General features: G+C 41.4%; 2 protein-coding genes across 5 annotated transcripts in view; one reads left to right on the forward strand and one right to left on the reverse strand.

The window, feature by feature from the left end:
- The window catches only part of STS (steroid sulfatase), a 102,566-nt gene extending 94,917 nt beyond the window's left edge, over nucleotides 1-7,649 (reverse strand). For 2 of the 4 annotated variants that reach the window (XM_053387265.1, XM_053387266.1), the window contains exon 1: nucleotides 7,323-7,649. The gene's annotated coding sequence lies outside the window, so the exon portion shown is untranslated. Of the gene's footprint in view, nucleotides 1-4,396; nucleotides 4,453-4,511; nucleotides 4,617-7,322 lie in introns of those variants that run through there. The other 2 variants (XM_053387267.1, XM_053387268.1) reach the window with 2 other exon arrangements.
- PUDP (pseudouridine 5'-phosphatase) overlaps nucleotides 7,157-18,489 on the forward strand; it is a 58,268-nt gene continuing 46,935 nt past the window's right edge. The window contains exon 1 of the mRNA XM_053387269.1: nucleotides 7,157-7,353. Coding sequence (XP_053243244.1) covers nucleotides 7,269-7,353 — 85 coding nt within the window. The 5' untranslated portion in view covers nucleotides 7,157-7,268. The remainder of the gene's footprint in view (nucleotides 7,354-18,489) is intronic.

Here is an 18,489-nt window from a genome sequence, read left to right on the forward strand (position 1 = left end):
CTTATTATATGATTCTGGAAGCTTCTGTGTACCTCGGCCTTCTGATACCACAGATATGCATGCCATCCAAATCTATTGTCATGTCCTTCTAAATCTAGTAAATCTACATTCTTCAATGTTATCCAATCCCTTACCCAGCACAGACAAGAGGCTTCATAGTATAGTTTTATATCTGGTAGCGAGAAGCCTCCTCTTTCTTGAAGATCCATTAATAACTTATATTTTATTCTTGGCTTCTTGCCTCTCTAGATAAATCTTGAAATGTCTCTCTGCCAATCCTTAAAACAATTCGTGTTACTTATCACTGGGATTGATTGAAATAAAAATAACATTTTTGGCAATACATTCATCTTAATCTGGCAGATGTATTCAAACCACCTTTACTCTGGTAAACAGTTTTTGAATTGTGACAAAACCCTGAAAAAAAATCTTTTTAACCAAAGTCAACAGCTGGACAAAACAATTGTGCATTGTAAATTATAGGAGGTGATGCCTCTTCTCAAACTACTTCTCTGTAAAAAACAACATCTACCTCCTGCCTAAAATGAACCACCAAGATTTTACTGCTGCTGCTGTTGACAGATCACATGCATCAGTAACAATTTCTGACAAGGAAATATCTTTAACGACAGTATGAGAGACATAGATTTGATGTGTAAAACATTCTCTAGCATGGATAGACAGTAACTGGGAAAGCATTATGTTTTTGTTGGTTATATAGCTTCTGAAGGAATAGGATGTCTGCCAGAAAACGTCTGGTAACACTGATAGAAGAGCCTGTTTTTAGGTTTGAAATTTCCTTTTCAAAATATCTCATTTTCCTATCTTCTAAGCAGTTCACAATATAAGAAAGGATAATCATAATACAGGAAGTTGGCCTCGGGATGTTGGTCTTCCTGCTTCATTAGAACATATATCAATATTAATGTTGAACATCTTGCTATTTAATTCATCTTTTTAAAATTACATTAAGCTAATTTGTTTCTGCTCCAGACAAGGGCAAAGTTGTTAGGCTAAAATGTTCTATTGAAAACTATTATGTTAGAATGTGAAAGAAAGCTGTCAAATATAGTTGTTAAACACAACACTAATTTGTTACAGCTTCTGGTAAGGACTGGTTTAAATGGCATGTCTAACATTTATGAAATAATTATACAACAAATCATTATTGTAGCAGCTCTGGGTATGAGAGAGATAGCTACATCATGATATTGATGATAAATTCATCAATCATATTTGATGCTTAAACAAATTGTTTTATATTTCACATTAAGTGCTTGGTTAACTGTGATCACTTTTAACAAGGGGCAATATTCAATTAATAATGTTAATGACCATGGTAGTTAGCCATCAGCATTTGCAACATCAGCAGAGCCTATGTCATGAACAATAGCAATTTGTTGAAGTATGAGCACTTGGTAAAGAGAATGTCCAGCTTGTGCTGGAAGCCTCTAGTCTCAGACGTTTGTCTTCCTTAAGGAGCTTTGGATCTGCTCCAAAGAGGAAACAACCACTTGATATGCCATAATTCTAGGCTTGTTCACATGTTACACTGAACACAGGTCCAAACTGCCTCTACACACCCAAAAACCTGTGTTGGCCCATCAGTACATACAGAAGTTCTTGAAAGTTTGTCCACCTTTGGCTCCTCAACATGCACTCAGTTCTCACCTTTGGCTTTGAGGGAGAAAGGTTGTTTTCTGCTGCTCCAGAGAAGCGGACACGGAGCAATGGATCCAAACTACAAGAAAGAAGATTCCACCTAAACATTAGGAAGAACTTCCTGACAGTAAGAGCTGTTCGACAGTGGAATTTGCTGCCAAGGAGTGTGGTGGAGTCTCCTTCTTTGGAGGTCTTTAAGCAGAGGCTTGACAACCATATGTCAGGAGTGCTCTGATGGTGTTTCCTGCTTGGCAGGGGGTTGGACTCGATGGCCTTGTGGTCTCTTCCAACTCTATGATTCTATGATTCTATGATTCTATGATCCTAGAAGCTGTCAGCATGTGACAGCAGCCACACCCTGGGAATGGCTTTTACTGGATAGCCAATGAGTCTCAAACTCTTGGTGAGTTAAGAACTTCCTCTGCCTGTGAAGACAGTAGAAGACTAACAGTGCCTCCAACAGTCAAGAAGGCAGTTGATGCATGTGTTGTAAAGGGAAATGAGGAGCAGATGGGGCTTGAAACCTGGGAAGGTAGCCCATGTTGGGATACTGCCAGGGAGACAAAGGCCATCATGCAGCCTACACATCATCTCCAGACGATCTCTCAATCTCCCGTAGAACAGCATCAGTCAATTAGCAACACGAGCCTCAGACACATTCCAAGACTCATGCACGCCCTTTTCAGCAGACTCCGCAACAGAAGATGCACCCAGAAGAGCATATTTACAGCTTTATTCAACGTTGGGCAGAACAAAGGAAAAACATGACCGCTTGCCTTCGTGTCGAGGAGACAGCCAGAGACAAAAGCTATATACAAAACGGAAACTCCCTGTGAGCAGGAAGTACGCACGCTTGTGACACATAACAGCCTGTTCCCTTTTTAAGGAGGAACGGAAATATCCTAACATCCCAAGAAAACGAAAACTCTGATTCTAAACCTCCATTGCCTTGAGGCTATAGTCTTTCATGAGAAAGGCTTTGGGAGTAAACCCAAGGAAAAATTTGTACCCACTGCCTTGTGGGACATACTTGGAAGAAGAAAAAGCAAAGGAGTAAACCCTACACAAGAGTGGGTGGTGTCTTGTATGCCTCTTTCTGGCAACTCCTTCACCCAACCTGGTGCCAAATGTATTGGTCTGCTTTGCTTTGGACCACATCAGTGAAGCCAGAAAAGGGTATTGTCATCTGGGCAGTCCAGGAGCTCCATACACATTGCCCTGCAGCAAAAGCAACACGGGAGGCAGCAGTTATGAGTTATGGGTCTCTGCAGCCATGGTGGGTGCTGTGATTCTCCAGCGGTTTGACTTTGCCCCCAGAAGCACACTCCATTTGTCTTTTGAGACAGATGGATACCCACATCTATTTTGTGTTCTCATTTTGTATTTTTGTGTTGCGATCATCATCATCATCAAAATCTTAAAGAGGACCTCTTCCAAAATAAATCTGCATCTCTGCTCCATTAAATAGTGTAAGATGACATTGTTCCCCTATGTCACCTTCACCTTGTGTCATCTTCACTGTCTTTAGTGTCTGTTAGACAGATGCATGTTCAGCACATGTCGTACTGCAGAGATAGCTCCCAGCATCCCTGACTATTGACCATGCTGGTCAAGTTGAGTCCAACCACCAGAGAGCACCATGTTGTGTACCCATGTCCTATCGTGATGAAAAAACAGCTTAGGGAATGGCTCTCTAGTAGGGTCTACCAAGTTTAGTATCTTAGAATCTTTAGAAGGCTTCTTCAGACTTTAATTTTAACTAGGCGTATGGCCTCATTGGGCATGGTAGGAACACATAATATTGTACTGCAAGACATCTTTATTTAGCTAAATTAATAGGCATGGAAGATTATGTTATTCCTGGTGTTGTTTTTCCTCTCCTTGTCCTCTGATTTAATTATCTCCCTTGATTATTTTGATTTTATTAGAAGCGTTTTTTGGAATACTTTTTTTAAAAAAGAAAATTTTCCATTTCTTCCAAAAGTGCCTGGCTAGTGGGTTTTTTGGCCATTGAAAGGTGGTATTTAAATGCCAAGTAGGATTTCAATCCTCTTACTGCAGGAAAATGCCAATCAACACAGTGGGACTTACTTCCAAGTAAACATGCATAGGATCAGGTTGCACATAACATGTTGAAAGCTGATGACATAAAATTTAAATGCTTTAAAGCAAGATACTTCTAAAGCATTGCACATATGGGGCAAAATATAAATGAGTTTCCAGATGTGACCTGCCAATAGAGAATAAATACAAGATTATATTTCTGTAGCTCATGTCCATCTATCTCACTGAGCACACAACAGGTAAAGGGGTATGGCTCATTAGCTATAGCTCATTAGATGTTATTCTACTTCTCTCCCTACACCGAATGTTCCCACAACTGTTATTGAAACAGGTCATGCCTCATTATATCCTAAGGAAAAGTTTTCTGTATTCGTGCCATGCTATCAAGTTGTAGGCATCGCTCCGATAAAAGCTAGATGACATATTCAGGATTGCTTGGACACAAAAGAATTTTCTAGCGATAACCTCCAGGTCTGGGGCTCATTTGCTGGGCAGCTGCATTTATTTCACCCTGAGGGCTGTTTTCTGTGAAAGCAGCAAATACAAAACATGCTTTCAGTGGTGCCATCAAGGGAAGACCTGGGTAGAAGATGTCCTGGGCCTCACTCAGCAGAATGAGGAGGGCCCCAAAACAAAGCATTTTAAAGAACAAAAAAGTAATATACGTTACCACTTAGAGACTCCCCTATCCTACTCCCTGCCCAGTAAGACCATTAAGTCCAGAATCTGAAATGACAGAACAGCACACGGCACACTTTGAAGCTTCATTGATGTAATTATCTTACCTCTTCTGTGAAAACAGCCCCACACAGCCAACCTGAACTCGTGGAAACCAATTTAATCTCTCCTTCTTTCTCTGTGGCAAGCCATGCCCCTACTCAAAGCAATGACTGGCATTCTTCCAGAGGAAAACAAACACATTTTAAAACATTTCCCTCTGAAAAAGGGAAGCAAGAAGAATACAGTGGTTAAAGTCCACAGTCCAATTTGACTGTTCCACAAATGAAGCTAGTAGTTACCTATAAATGTTACTACTATGCAACAGCAGGCACTCGTGATTGTTTGTTTCCTGGCGGCAGCAATGGCCCATAAATATGTCCCTTGTTCTCTGGATCAAAGCCAAGATCCAAAACATATAATTATTATGTAGCAAACACTCAATAAGATATTTTGGTGAGGGAGAGGGTGCTACATTATAACCTATTATATTCCATCTCTATTTTAACAGAATAGTGCAGAAGGGAGTTGTTTCCCCAAGCAATTTTATACAGAAGACACCTCCTAAAAGGACCGACTGCATGTAGAGAATTCATTCACATGCATTTAATTTTCTACCTGCACCGTTTTCAGCCAATCCTTTGCTACATTCATGCCATACATTTAAAGCACCATGATACCACATAAAGTCTTGATAGAAATACATCTGGGAGCTGTTGTTTGTCAAGGATGTTTAGAGTTGTTGGGAGACCCTAAAAGACCTACAATTCCCAGAGTGGTTTAACCATCAATCTCTCTTCATAGTGAATTCTGGGACTTGTAGCTCTGGGAGGGCAACAGGAGGTCTCCTAACAACCCTAACTCCTAATAAACTAGAGTTCATATATTTTTTTGGGGGGGAAGCTGTGGCTAAATGGTATCATAGTGCTTTAAATGCACTCATGAGTTCCACCCAAGGAGCTCATGAGTTCCACCCATTTTATTATCACAATGTAATCACAATTATCACAGTAACCAGGGGTTGCCAGTGAGGTACCTGCAGGCACTCAAATACCCACAGAAGTCTCCCCTGCTTCTTGAGGGGTCCTCTCCCACCACTAAAATCAGACTTGAACAAATATTCCATTGGAGGCTGAATAGGTTGCAGTGTGTCCTTGGTTGTAGTGGGGTGTGGTGTTCATCATGGCAGTTTCTTCAGTATGCAATGGTGCCCCAAGGACCCCAAAAGCTGGCAACTGCTGCTCAACCCACCACACAATGTGCCTCTCAAAATAAAAGACCATCCTCCTGTAAAGGCAGTGGCGTAGCGTGGGGGGTGCAGGGGGGGCCGGCCGCACCGGCCGCAACATCTGGGGGTTAAGGTTAGGGGGGCAAATCCACGGGTTAGGGGTGCAAATTACTTGCCTTGCCCCGGGTTCTGACAACCCACGCTACGCCACTGTGTAAAGGTAGATGTGGTGTTGGGATGTGTGTGTCTGTACACAAATCCAAGGTTTAAGTTCCTGATCAGCTCTAAAACTCACTGGGTAGCTTACAGTTCATTCAAAAGGGAGCATCACTGAAGAGACTTACTGATGAGGTTTTTTAGGACTGCAGCCTTAGAGTTCATTTCACAATCTTTCAACCTATCTCAATATTTAGCTGTTCTGTGGATAAATGAAACACCCTGTTATAAATGCCTTGAGTTACTCGGGGGCAAAGATGGGATTCAGACGATAGTGAGATAATGAAATGAAGGGGTGGGGGTGGGGAGCTGCTGGCTGTGTGTGTGAAATTAGGCAACTTTATTTTTGAGCAGATTGCACGTTTGCTCCTAAGGACACATGCCCGTGTTCAACTCAGTTCCTGAGAAGTGTATTTAGGACTGCAACCTTGGAAGTCTTTTATCGTTAATTTCTGACATGCAAAATTGAAATCCTAAGCTTGCTGACCTGGGTTTTACTGCTAAACTGACATGTATAGGATTGCACTGTTAGGTAGCAACTCTGCACCCAAAGAAAAGCACATAGTTCAAACCACATTAGCACTCCTGGTTAGAGAGCTCCACCTGCTCCCACGTAAGCAGCCGCGGCTCTCACCCTTTGCATAATACTACTTTTGGAACACGCTGCCTTCACGCTGACCTGAAAACACCCCGAACTTAAACACTATTGTACCTTAGCGTTGCGTTCCCAAATTCATTTACTTGGGATTAAAACCTGTGGGATCTAAAACGCCCCTTACTACTTCCCTGTATCCATGCCCTAGCGTCGACCTGTTATGCCTCCTTGGGCTGCTTCTGGTTTATACGACGCAACTCCATTTGAGGCGTGCACTACGCATTTGTGCATTGTGTGTCGATGGCGAAGCCCCCCTCCCCTCCTTCTCCAGCGCAGCATTTATTCATTTATTTATCTATCCCTCTCCCCCGCAGCCTCGCTTCCCAAAGGCGCGTTTGCAGCAGCGGCCGCCGAAATGCTAATAGTCCCCATCCTGTGCGCACGCGCGCAGCGAAACCGGACGCCCTTTCCAGTTCCTCCCCATCTTGAAATTGCCACCGCGACGCTTGAGCTCCTCGCCTCGGAAAAAGCAGAGCCGCCGGGCAGCGCAGGCACGCATGCGCAGCAAGCCAGCAAACCACCGCTCGGCGTTTCCTTGTCCCCCGCTCCCTCCCCAACAATCTGCGGGACGCGAGTGGAACCGCCAGAGGCGCACGCGCACTTCAGAGCCTCTCCGGCCGCCCATCTCCTCGCCGCAGCGCTCCGCCCCCTTTCCCTCCCTCCCTCCGCGAGCCTGGCGCTGTCTTTTATCGCTCTGCTGTTTGCGGGGGTCGCTGTTGCAGCGCTATGGCCTCGCCCGCTTGCCCTCCTCCTCCGACGTCGCCTCAGCCCGTCACTCACCTCATCTTTGACATGGACGGTCTCCTCCTGGGTGTGTAGCGCGCCGCCCTCCTCTCCCTTTCCCCCTCCACTCTTGCTGCCGGGTATAGTAATAGTAACTGGGACTTAAGCAGTGCGCGCTTCCTCTCGCCGCCGCCGCGGGGCTTGTGGAGAGCTCGGGCGCGTGGCTTTCGGGCTGCCCTCGGCGGCGGGGTCACGGAGCAAAAGTGCAAAGAAGGGCGGCGATATCCCTACTCATGTGGTGCTTCAGTTCCCCACCCCGCACCCACTTCCCATTTCTTAGGCGCTGGTCTGAAAACGCAGATGAGTAGTGTGTGGACATGCTCGCCCCCACCCCCGCGCGTGCCCAATTCCAGGAATTTGAATGCATTTGCCCAGGCTGTCGTCGTCGTCTCACTGCATTTATTTAGTGGCTGTGCAAATGTGTCTTGTGCGCGCGCCTATTTAGAGCGTGACTTCCGCAAACAGGAAATCAAAAGAAGGGCAGGTTTTGGAGAACGGTGCACACGCTGACAGGGGTGGTGTGGATGGGGATAACCCGGTTTGGTCACTTGGGGTGCTTCTTGCATGGTTTTGTTTTTTGGATGGGATTCGGTCACGTAGCAGCAAACGCAGCTTGCACGAATGAACTCGAATGAAAGGGAGCTGCTGTCTCTTTCCTGCTCCCCGCCTCCCTCTCCAAATCGATCTTTTTATAGCAAAGAAAGGTGATGGGGGTGGGTGGGGAGGTAGCACTGGGTAACAATAATTCATGAAGCAGTGCCCTCTCACCTCCCTGCAGACCCTCAGAATGGAGACCCTCAACAAAGAGCTGGTTTAACGCAAGGTTTGACAAATTAATAAATGCATGATAAACTGGATCTGGAAAGGTGTCACATAATACTTGTTCTGCATTTATAAGAAATCGGCCTTTTAGTGTGTCGGCTCTCACACTTTGGAACTCACTTCCTATTGACATCAGGCAGCTGCCTTCACTATACTCTTTTCGGCACCTGCTAAAACATTATTGATTATATAGGCCTACTCATAAATGTAGATTGTTGACAAGTGTTTTAATTTGTTTTTAGCTTATTGTTGATTTTATTTTCTTTTGAATGTTTTTAACTCTTTTTATTGATAATTTTATTCCTTTTGTAAACTCTTTTGAGGTTTTTTTTTACAATCTAGCAGCATCTAAATTTTATGAAATAAAATATTAAATAAATGAGTCATCTGGAGGCGACTTTAGACTTTAAATATGGTAGTTTTAGTTCTGCTGAAATGAACAGGACTTTTGATAGCAATTACGTGTCTAGGATTGCAATTCTAAACGGATACTGTAATCCTATACTGTATTCACTTGTTCACATAAGGTTGTGAAGTAGGCAGCAATGGCAGCTTGTTTCCTATTATTTATTATAGAGTTGTAAACAGAAGGATAGTCTTGCATTTGTTTGGTATTGATCACAATGAGAGCACTTGCTTGAAAAATTTGCAGTTGTGATTAAATGGCCTTCAGGATTGCAGTGCTAACCAAGGCATTGGTTCACATTGGGAATAGAATATTAGTGTAATTGTTTGCTGGATGGGACTCCTGTAGTAAGTATGTTGCGCCCATAGAATACAGTGAAAACAAGTTTCTCCCCATAAATACTTAACATGGAAATATTAGCAAAGCTGTTTGCGGAAGATAGAAATTTTGTATGGCCGATACGTGTCAGTATGGTATTAACATGTTATTTATTTAGGTAATTTATTGACCCGCTCTGCCTTAAAATCTCAAAGTGGGGAAGCAGCAGTATTGCAACAAAGGAGTATTTCTCGTACTTGATTATTCATAATTACTGCAAGATTTTTACACATTGCGTCTGGTTTGAAGGCTGCAGCACATGGTTTACAGATATGGCTTAAAGTTCTCTAAAGTGGTAAATTATAGGGCTAATTCTTGCTGTCCTTTGAAAGACCAGCTGCATTTGGAGCCGGTTTTCCCTTTTGTACATGCTACAATGTATGTTTGTTTTGTGCTTGAGGATATCTCCTCAAGTGCAAATAAAAAGCCTTGGGTAAACCCATGTTGGGTGTATAATTACTAGTGATTTGTGAGTACCATTGAAAGACACACATAAATTAATTGGATTGTAATGGGAAACAGTTTTATTAATTGAATTAAATAGGCAAGGTATTAATTACACAAGATTTGCCCAAACAATTTAGGCCATTGATGGAGCTCTTGCCCCTGTGGCCTGGCTGTCCCACCAAAAATGGCCTCCAGGGGCTGGCACAGAGCTGAGCTGCTCCTGTTGACAAGTCTGCTAACATTCTGTGAGGATATGACAGCCACCCAGCAATGCTACCTGTCTGACATTTTCCCCACTATCAAAGCAACAACAGGTCAGCTAGCTGTCCTAACTTCTTCTATATGCCACAAGTGATATTTCCTGCCTTTTAATCAGCTCCCTGGCTCTTCATCCACCACCAGCACATCTGCCAAGTTGTGATGAATTATTAGACAACCAAGTGCAACTGAGTCCTCCTTGGCCCTGGGAAAGGTGAAAAATGTGATGTGTCCAGTGCTAATTAGCTGGTTGATTTTTTTAAAAAAAATCCTTCCAGGTTCCAAATGATATGTCATCTTCATTGCCAGAGATACAAACACAAGGTGGGTGCAAAACTTAAGACAGTAGAAGCAAACAAACAACTTGAAATCTCCCTCTCCTCCTCAGATTTTAATAGCAAAAAGGAGAGTGTCTGTTATTGCCAGACTCTTGCTATAATATAATAATACTCAGTTACAGTTGTTCAAAAAGTATAGTACTGTATCACCTAAGAATGTCCACAAAATTGACAGCATTGGACCTCAAATATTGCCCCCTCCCCTGCAAAATTCTTAAAGATAAATGTATAATGCCCAAGCCATTCAGCTTCCAGGGGATAGGCTTCTTCTTATCCCCTGTATCTCAAGCAATCCCATACCACATGGTCAACTGTTCCTTCCAACTCACAGATGTCACAAGAAAAGTGTCAGTCTATCTGACATTGAATAAATTACTCCAAAAACGTACAGTGCCATGCCAAAATCCTAAACAGGCCCACTTGTTTCATCTTTTGCTGCTGGTTAAATATCCAGAAATCTCCCCAAAGAAAATTACCTCTCACTTGTGAGATCTGCTTTCCATAATTTTTGATCATCACTCATCCGCTTGACCCAACATTTTACTTTCAGAGAGGACAAAGGCAACACAGTGTTAAGTCTTTATACCCCAAAGTGTCCTTGGCTGTCTGATCTGCTATCTCATTACTAGCAAATGCTACGCGAGTTAGAATTTAACAGAAGTTTAACAGACTCAAAGACCCATTAACTGTAATTCTGAATTTGGCAACCATATTTCCTTTCCCAGATTGCACTTGCATCCCATACTCCTATTCTCAATTGCCAACAACCAAGACAAGGTGTGACTTAAGCCCAGTGCCCTACTGGGTCTCACATCCTTAGATTACTAAAAGCCAACTTTTTATTTGAAAGGTAATATTGTGTTTCATAATCTCCCCCACCCCCAAAAAAGTAACAAATTATATTTCATAACCACCACGCTCACCATTGCTATTGAAACTCAATTGGATAGTTGAATCCTAAACATTGGGACATAGAAAAGCTATGCTCATCTGTGCATGCCATGGCTTCCAGGACCCTTCCGTATATGTTAATCACCATTCATCCCACCAGGAAAAAATATTCTTTATGGTTATTCTGGGACCCTACTGGTCTACAATGACTTTTTACCTCTCAACTCACAACCCAGATCAAAAGCACCCATTCCCACACATAAAGCAAACAACCAGGCATTTAAAGAGCATTCTGATTTTGCACCACATTATATCACACCTTATACCACAGTCTTTGTATGAATAGCATTAAGTTTCCACAATAAGGACCCTGAGGCAGATACATGTGCCTGACAGCAGTACTTCTTAATAGATATAATAAATGCACACTAGAACATCAATAGTGTTTTCCTATCCACCATCATGTACTACCTAAAAAGCTCTTTCATTGGATTTGGTAACACTTTACATCTATTTATTGTATACAAAATACGCTGCTTCCAAGTGTGTGTTTGTGTGTGTATGTGTATATATACGAGACTTAGAAAATTGTAACTTGAGACTATATGTATCTGTTTTCCAAAAAAGATTCAATGTAATCTCCCTAGAATGTAATCTCCCTAGAAAACACCATACCCACAGTTTTGCGCTGATAAAATTAGAATCCCACAACCCTCCCAATTTCTCCTAACTTACTTAAATCTTCAATTTAATTTCCTCTTGGTCACTTTATCCATCTTGATATGAACACATTCCTATTGAGTGTGTATGCAGACATTTGTGCATTCTAGCAGCCACCAGCACCTCAGTTTTCTCTACATTCGCTATATGCAGTTTCTTATCCTCAGTAATCAAAGGTAAAATACTGGATAACATTCAGTTTCCTTATCTGCCTGTAAAGCAACACAATTGGTGTATCTATAAAGAGGTTTCCACAAACTTGCCTCCAGCTATATTGTTTAGCCTTCTTGAGAACACTTTTAACTATAGGTGTTTGTCATTGGTATTCCATTAAAACTTCCCCTCCAACATATGCCTGACCTTTTAGAAGGCTGCTTTGTGCTCCTTACTGCATTAATCTGTCCACCATGGAATTGTATTCCAGTTATTTCTCCTATTCAGGAGTAGCCTGAAAAGCTGCTTATAGTATACCTTGTACCAACATTTTCAGAAATCTGCTCAGGACCTTGAAACTCAACTCAAGACCCAACAGTTTCTGGTTATTTATGCCTAAATGGTTCTGAACCAGCCTTCTTAAAAATCCACATAGAAACCATGTCTATGCCAATCCTCAATTCCAAACAATGATCATTATTCATATTGGTTTCCTCCATAACTTCCTACTCATTCATTGTATGAATTAACACAGGCTTCTTCAACCTCGGCCCTCCACATGTTTTGAAACTACAATTCCCATCATCCCTGACCACTGGTCCTGCTAGCTAGGTATCATGGGAGTTGTAGGCCAAAAACATCTGGAGGGCCGAGGTTGAGGAAGCCTGAATTAACACATAGGTTAGGTTGAAATAGTGTTCTTTCTTCCTTTTGTTTGGGTGGTTCTATGTTTGAGGAACTGATTCTCTAGTTTTTCCATTTTTATTTACCAAAAATACATTATAAACATAATTAAACCAATATTTATGATGGGGAAATGAGTGTGTTCATAACTGGGGTTAGAATGTACCACATGATCCCAAATACACAGACACAATGGGATGCTGTGATAATGATTTAAATATATACCTAAGCAGGTACTGAATAACATATGGATTATTTCAGCCTCTGTTTTGAGCTCTTTAACAACTTCAACCAAGTATTTATTTGTAAGTAGCTAAGATAAGGATTTGATGTTTTTGCAAAATTTGGTGCATCCTGGACACTGCCAGTGTTGTGAAAACTTGTTTTATCCAGTTGTTCGGATGTTATAGAGAGCTGGTTTCTAGTGAATCTTGTATTGGTGCAAGTGTTGCAGCATATTCTTCCATAAAGAATGCACATTTAACAAAAATATTTGCATACATTAAACAATATGTTTAATGGTTAAAAACAACAACCCCATTGTTTAAATCCACTGTTGAAGAGAGTGCTATATTGTCAGAGAATGAGATATGCTTTTCACAGATGTTTCCCTTGTGGTTGTGGGAGTGCAGTTTGGATAAATTAGTTATTTTATTTTCTAATATCACTTAATCTTTCTTACTGAATTTATACAGACCCAGTGCTTCCCAAATATGATGCTGATTGAAAAGTCCACATTTTCTATCTTCTCATTAGCTGGTGTTTGCCTCCCTTTTCCCTCTCTTCAAGCTCAGTCTGCTAGGGGTTCCATAACTGTTTGGCATTTGTTTGCTCTCTGTATTTAAGCTAGCACCTCTCTTTTTCATTCAAACTGATTTCTGATCTTTCCATACTTTTGGACTTGTTTTCCAGACTTGGTGCTGCTCTGTGTTTACATGGACTTCTTTTCGTTATAGGGTTTTCTTCCTGAACATCCTGGATAAATATTACATTTCTTATTCTTTGGATACAGGAGAAAAATGTTGTGACCACATTCAAACCAGGAAAAGCCAGATCTCTCTCTCTTTCTCCCACCCTCCTTAGATGAGGCACACTACCCCTAAGATATCGGATTGTACCCTTCTCATTATAAGCAATAAGAAGGAACACTGGATTAAATGATAAAAATCCTTAAACTTTTAGAGCTAAGAAAACATGCTATATCAGCTTCCCACTTTTTGTAAGATTATTAGTGTTTTATTACTAGTGGAAACCTGAATAGTTCTATAATTGCAGAACAAGTCTATCTGAATTCTAATATGCTGTTTTAAAATTCTGTTCAAAGTTTAATTTCTATAATGCATATGCAACAAGATTTAGCTAGGCAGCTTAAAAGCAGAGCACACTTTACTGTGTAGCACAACGCCAGGGGAGTAGGAATAACTGAATTAAAATTTTGATGTACTGTTGAATAATTTTAAAGAAGAGAAGCTGATCTTTATGTATGTGTGGGCAGGGGAGAAGGGGCGGAAGAAGAAAGGCAAACATTCCGATTCTTAGTAAATACTTGTAGCATAGGTGGTAAGTTACATTTACAAGAACAGCCCCCAACCGAGGAAAAAATTGTTAGGCTGTACTACAATTAAATTTAACAGCATATCTGTATGTTCACTTTTACTCTGTGGGCTGTCTGGATAAAATGGAATCCCAAGTAAGTGCTGGAGCTTTCCAAAGCTTGCAGCAACATATTTTTGTATAGCACTTGGGGTTTATGGAATCTCTGGCTAATCTAGACATTTGAATGAGTCTGTGAAACTGACATTGAAGATTTGGCTAGAAAGTAGTATGATGAAATTAGCACTTGGTATATGTGTCTGGCTGCACAGACCAATATAATGATGCACAGCAACTGCTCTTCAAAATCCCTAAGTGAATGGAAATCTAAATTTCATTTTTTTAATGTTATGAAATATGCTGTCGTTCAATCCCATGACAAATTGGAGGGAATAGTTCTGTCAGTGGTATCAGTGTCAAGCATCTAGTGGTGAGTAAGTACTAATTATATTTGTTTAGCTATAAACCTCAGCAAAATAGGAAGCAAAATAAACAAACCGGAGTTGAGTCTCAAATTTAGGTCTTAATTTCCTGGCTGTCAGTGTAAATTAAGAAGCACAAAATGTAATATAATGAAAACTATCAAAACATCAAAGACATGCAAAGTTCTTCCTGCAACTAAACTCCGGCCAGTATTTTTCATAGGGACCTTTGTAAAGTGGACACTGAATAATATAATGGATAACATCTTCTGTGCCAGTTTTACAAAAGGCACAACAATGCTGTTCCAAGGGTAATTTCGTATAGCGGCTATCCAAAAAGCAGAGGGCATGACATTAAATGTTGGTTCTGTGAACACCTTTCTACGTAGAGCTAGAGTAATCAGAACCGGTTTTCTGCTGTCCGCAGTTAATGCTTGCATACAAACTAGAGAATCTTGAGGAATTAATAATGAGAAAACCTATTTAGTGCTGGGATAGACAACATGGTGCCCTCTAGATGTTGGAATCCCAGTTTCTCTCAGCCATAGCTAGCATAAACAGTAGGATGATGGGATGGGTTGATGGGAGTTGGACTCCAGCAACATCTGGAAGGAACCACATTGGCTACCCTAATCTAGCGTAAAGACTCACTTGGAGTTCTTCAAAGTATTTAGTGTGAACTAGAAACACTGTGGGGAGATGTTATATATTTATTAGTAGTTTTACTGTCTGGCAGTGGTGACTGAAAATTGTTTTGAATGGAGCTATATGCCCCGCCAATGTGCAGAGACCTATCTGTAAAGTGACAGTCTCTGGCAACATCAATAGTAAATCATTTTTGGAGTCCTGATGAGGACAGGTGGGGCCATTTGCTTTTAATGTATATTTGAACAATACAAAAGAAAGGTAATTTTGCAAACACGTTACTTTAGGAATACAGCAGGACCCCAAAAGCTTCAGGTAATATCTGACTAATTCATACTGTGAATATACTTATTAAAATCAAAGTTAGTCATGGCTCACTTATCCATTGATTTTAGTAGGTCGAGTGAGTATAACTTAGTTGGCTAATCTCTTATGAAGTTGATAAAAGGATTGTAGCTGGAGTAATAGAGCACCTGATCAAGTTCTTCTAGTTTCCTGCTTAGAGCTACTTATTCTTAATTGATGTGTCTTTAATGAGAGTCAGGAACTCCCCAAGTGCTTACCTTCTCAAGTTAAAGAAGACCATACCTATTTCCAAGTCCTCTGCATGTTCTGATGGGCATTGCAGAACAGAGGAGTTAGCTTTAAACAATCAGCTGGTAAACCAAGCCAACATTTCTGTACTCCCTAGGGTGGAGATGAAATTCTGGACATTGAGAGCTGCTTTGCTTATTGAGCTATTGTATCTTTTGGTGAAAAGTGTAAGTGCTCTATGGTTAAGCTTAGAGCTCAGCCTGGCCTTCAAGTTATTAGCTCACTTTTGTTGCCATAGATAATACGAAAAGAACCAGAATGGAAAAAAATTACAGCAGTCTTGTTTACAGAAATAGCTCTCTTCTGCATGTGTACTTAATTTGAATTATCCATTTTCTTTTTTCTTTTATCAATACACTTACCCTACTTGGCTCAAACGAATAAATTTCATTAGGCCTCTTCTACGGAACTTGTGCTGGAGGCTGTTTAAAAAGGAAATGGATAGCAGTCTTATTGTGTATCGAGTTAGTATGCATTTCTATGTGGGAGTTTGGTTCCTAGGTAAATTTTCTCCTGCAGCATAACAAATAGTACCAATTCAGTTTAAGTTCACCTTTCTGTGTAAATTCCTCTTTATTATGCAATTAATCTTGTTAAGCTCTAAAGTAGCAGTCTTCATAAATTGTGTTCCTCATTGTCCTGTTCAGGTGACTGAATAACATAACTGTGTCCCTTTTCCTTATCTTGGAGTGAGGACCCTCTGATCCACAGGCCAATGTGACCTGCCATACTTTTTGTTTTCAAGGCCTCTTTGCTGTTCTGCCAAAGGCAGGATTCTTTCCAGATCTGTAGCCAATAAGCACACCAGTGGATGAAGAATAAGTACAGTGGTACCTCGGGTTACATATGCTTCAGGTTACATACGCTTCAGGTTACAGACTTCACTAACCCAGAAACAGTGCTTCAGGTTAAGAACTTTGCTTCAGGATGAGAACAGAAATTGTGCTCCGGCGGCACGGCAGCAGCAGGAAGCCCCATTAGCTAAAGTGGTGCCTCAGGTTAAGAACAGTTTCAGGTTAAGTACGGACCTCCGGAACAAATTAAGTACTTAACCTGAGGTACCACTGTAATGCTTTATTTGCATAAGGTTAACAGATAGCAGCAGGTATACAAAACACAAGTTATAGCATACCAGACAGAAGTCACACACATTCTCCCCTTCAGCTGCCCGGAGCTCCAGGTAGAGCAGTGAGAGAGACCCCAGCCAACAGTCTCACAGCACCTGGTACCCCAATCTGTGAAGAAGTTCTCTGAGCCCCTTCAGCCTACAGCTTTTATAGCCCACTTTAATCTGATTGATTGCACCTGGTTAGCAGGCATCATTCATGATCAGCGCAGGACAAGGGGTGTGACTCAACAGGAATGTGGAGCAGCTGAGAGTCTCCAATTCAATTCCTACACCTGGGTATCCTCCCCATTAGCCAATCAGCACTTAGAACACGGGACCCAGGAAACTCCTGACACAGGTGTGTGAAAACCAAATTATACTACAGTGGTACCTCGGGTTACAGACGCTTCAGGTTACAGACTCCACTAACCCAGAGATTGTACCTCGGGTTAAGAACTTTGCTTCAGGATGAGAACAGAAATCGTACTCTGGCAGTGTGGCAGCGGCAGGAGGCCCCATTAGCTAAAGTGGTGCTTCAGGTTAAGAACAGTTTCAGGTTAAGAACGGACCTCCGGAACGAATTAAGTACTTAACTTGAGGTACCGCTGTATCATGAATCGGCAAACCTTAAACCAGGGATGTAAAAGGGAAAGAGACAAGTCATCAAACTCCTCAAAATTGCAATGGTCTTCCACGTTTCCTCTACATTTGCTATCTCAAAACACTTCCTATTTCTCTGATTGTAAGGGATTCCCTTACTTGAAAAAACAGCCATATTATGCTATGTAGCCTTTATTTTTCTGAAGAGCAACCAGTTTTCTGTATCAGAAGTAGAGATGGGAAGGCCTGGAAAACCCCCGGAATTCCCCCCCCCCAAATTTTCCATTCCCCCCCCCAAGCCTTCCCATCTCTAATCAGAAGATAGTTCTGGTATTTTCCATAAGCATGGGAAATGGAGTTAGTTGACTTTCTGCACTTGTAGCAGAAAATTCAGAGTTACTTTTTAAGCAACGACTGACAAAAACAAAACAAAATGATCAAAAACGTTAGCAGTTCATCCGTCCATGCTGACCTATTTATCAGAGAATGATAGTCTTGGCATGCTGCTTGCCTTGCTGATAACCCTGGGCAAGTGACTTGCTGGAATGGATACAGTGTTTAATGTTCTGAAGAGGCAAACCTTTGTTGCTAATGAGTAACAGCAGCACAACTTGAAATCCCTGAGAGCAGTTGGCCCTGCGGCAATGGGGATATATGTAGGGACAAGTAATGTCCAAAGCAGTCCTGGCTTCCACTGAAATAAAGTGTCAGCCATTGAAAGGGTCGTGACTGCATCAATTTAAGGGGTTTGTAAATCATAGTTTCGCTTTCCTCTGATTTGATTTTGGACTAAGAGGCATATTTCTATACTTCGTGAAGATTTGACAGATTGCCTTACCTGTTTATTTTTTTAAAGAAATCCGTTGAAGGGTATAGATTTGCAAAGAGACTGTAGTCAGCAGGTGAAAAGAATCAAAGAGTAGAAAATGCTGTAATGTAGTATTAGAGCAAATGAAAGAGAATGAACCTAAGCCCCAATCAATAAATAATCTGACCCTCCTCAGTTATCCACTCATGGGCTCTTTTTGCTGTAGTTTTTACATTTTGATTTAATCTGAATACATCTCTGAGGGACTTTTCACACATTGCTTTTTTCTTTCTGGTG

Source organism: Podarcis raffonei, chromosome 4 (assembly GCF_027172205.1).
Source record: "Podarcis raffonei isolate rPodRaf1 chromosome 4, rPodRaf1.pri, whole genome shotgun sequence".
Classification (NCBI taxonomy): Eukaryota; Metazoa; Chordata; class Lepidosauria; order Squamata; family Lacertidae; genus Podarcis; species Podarcis raffonei.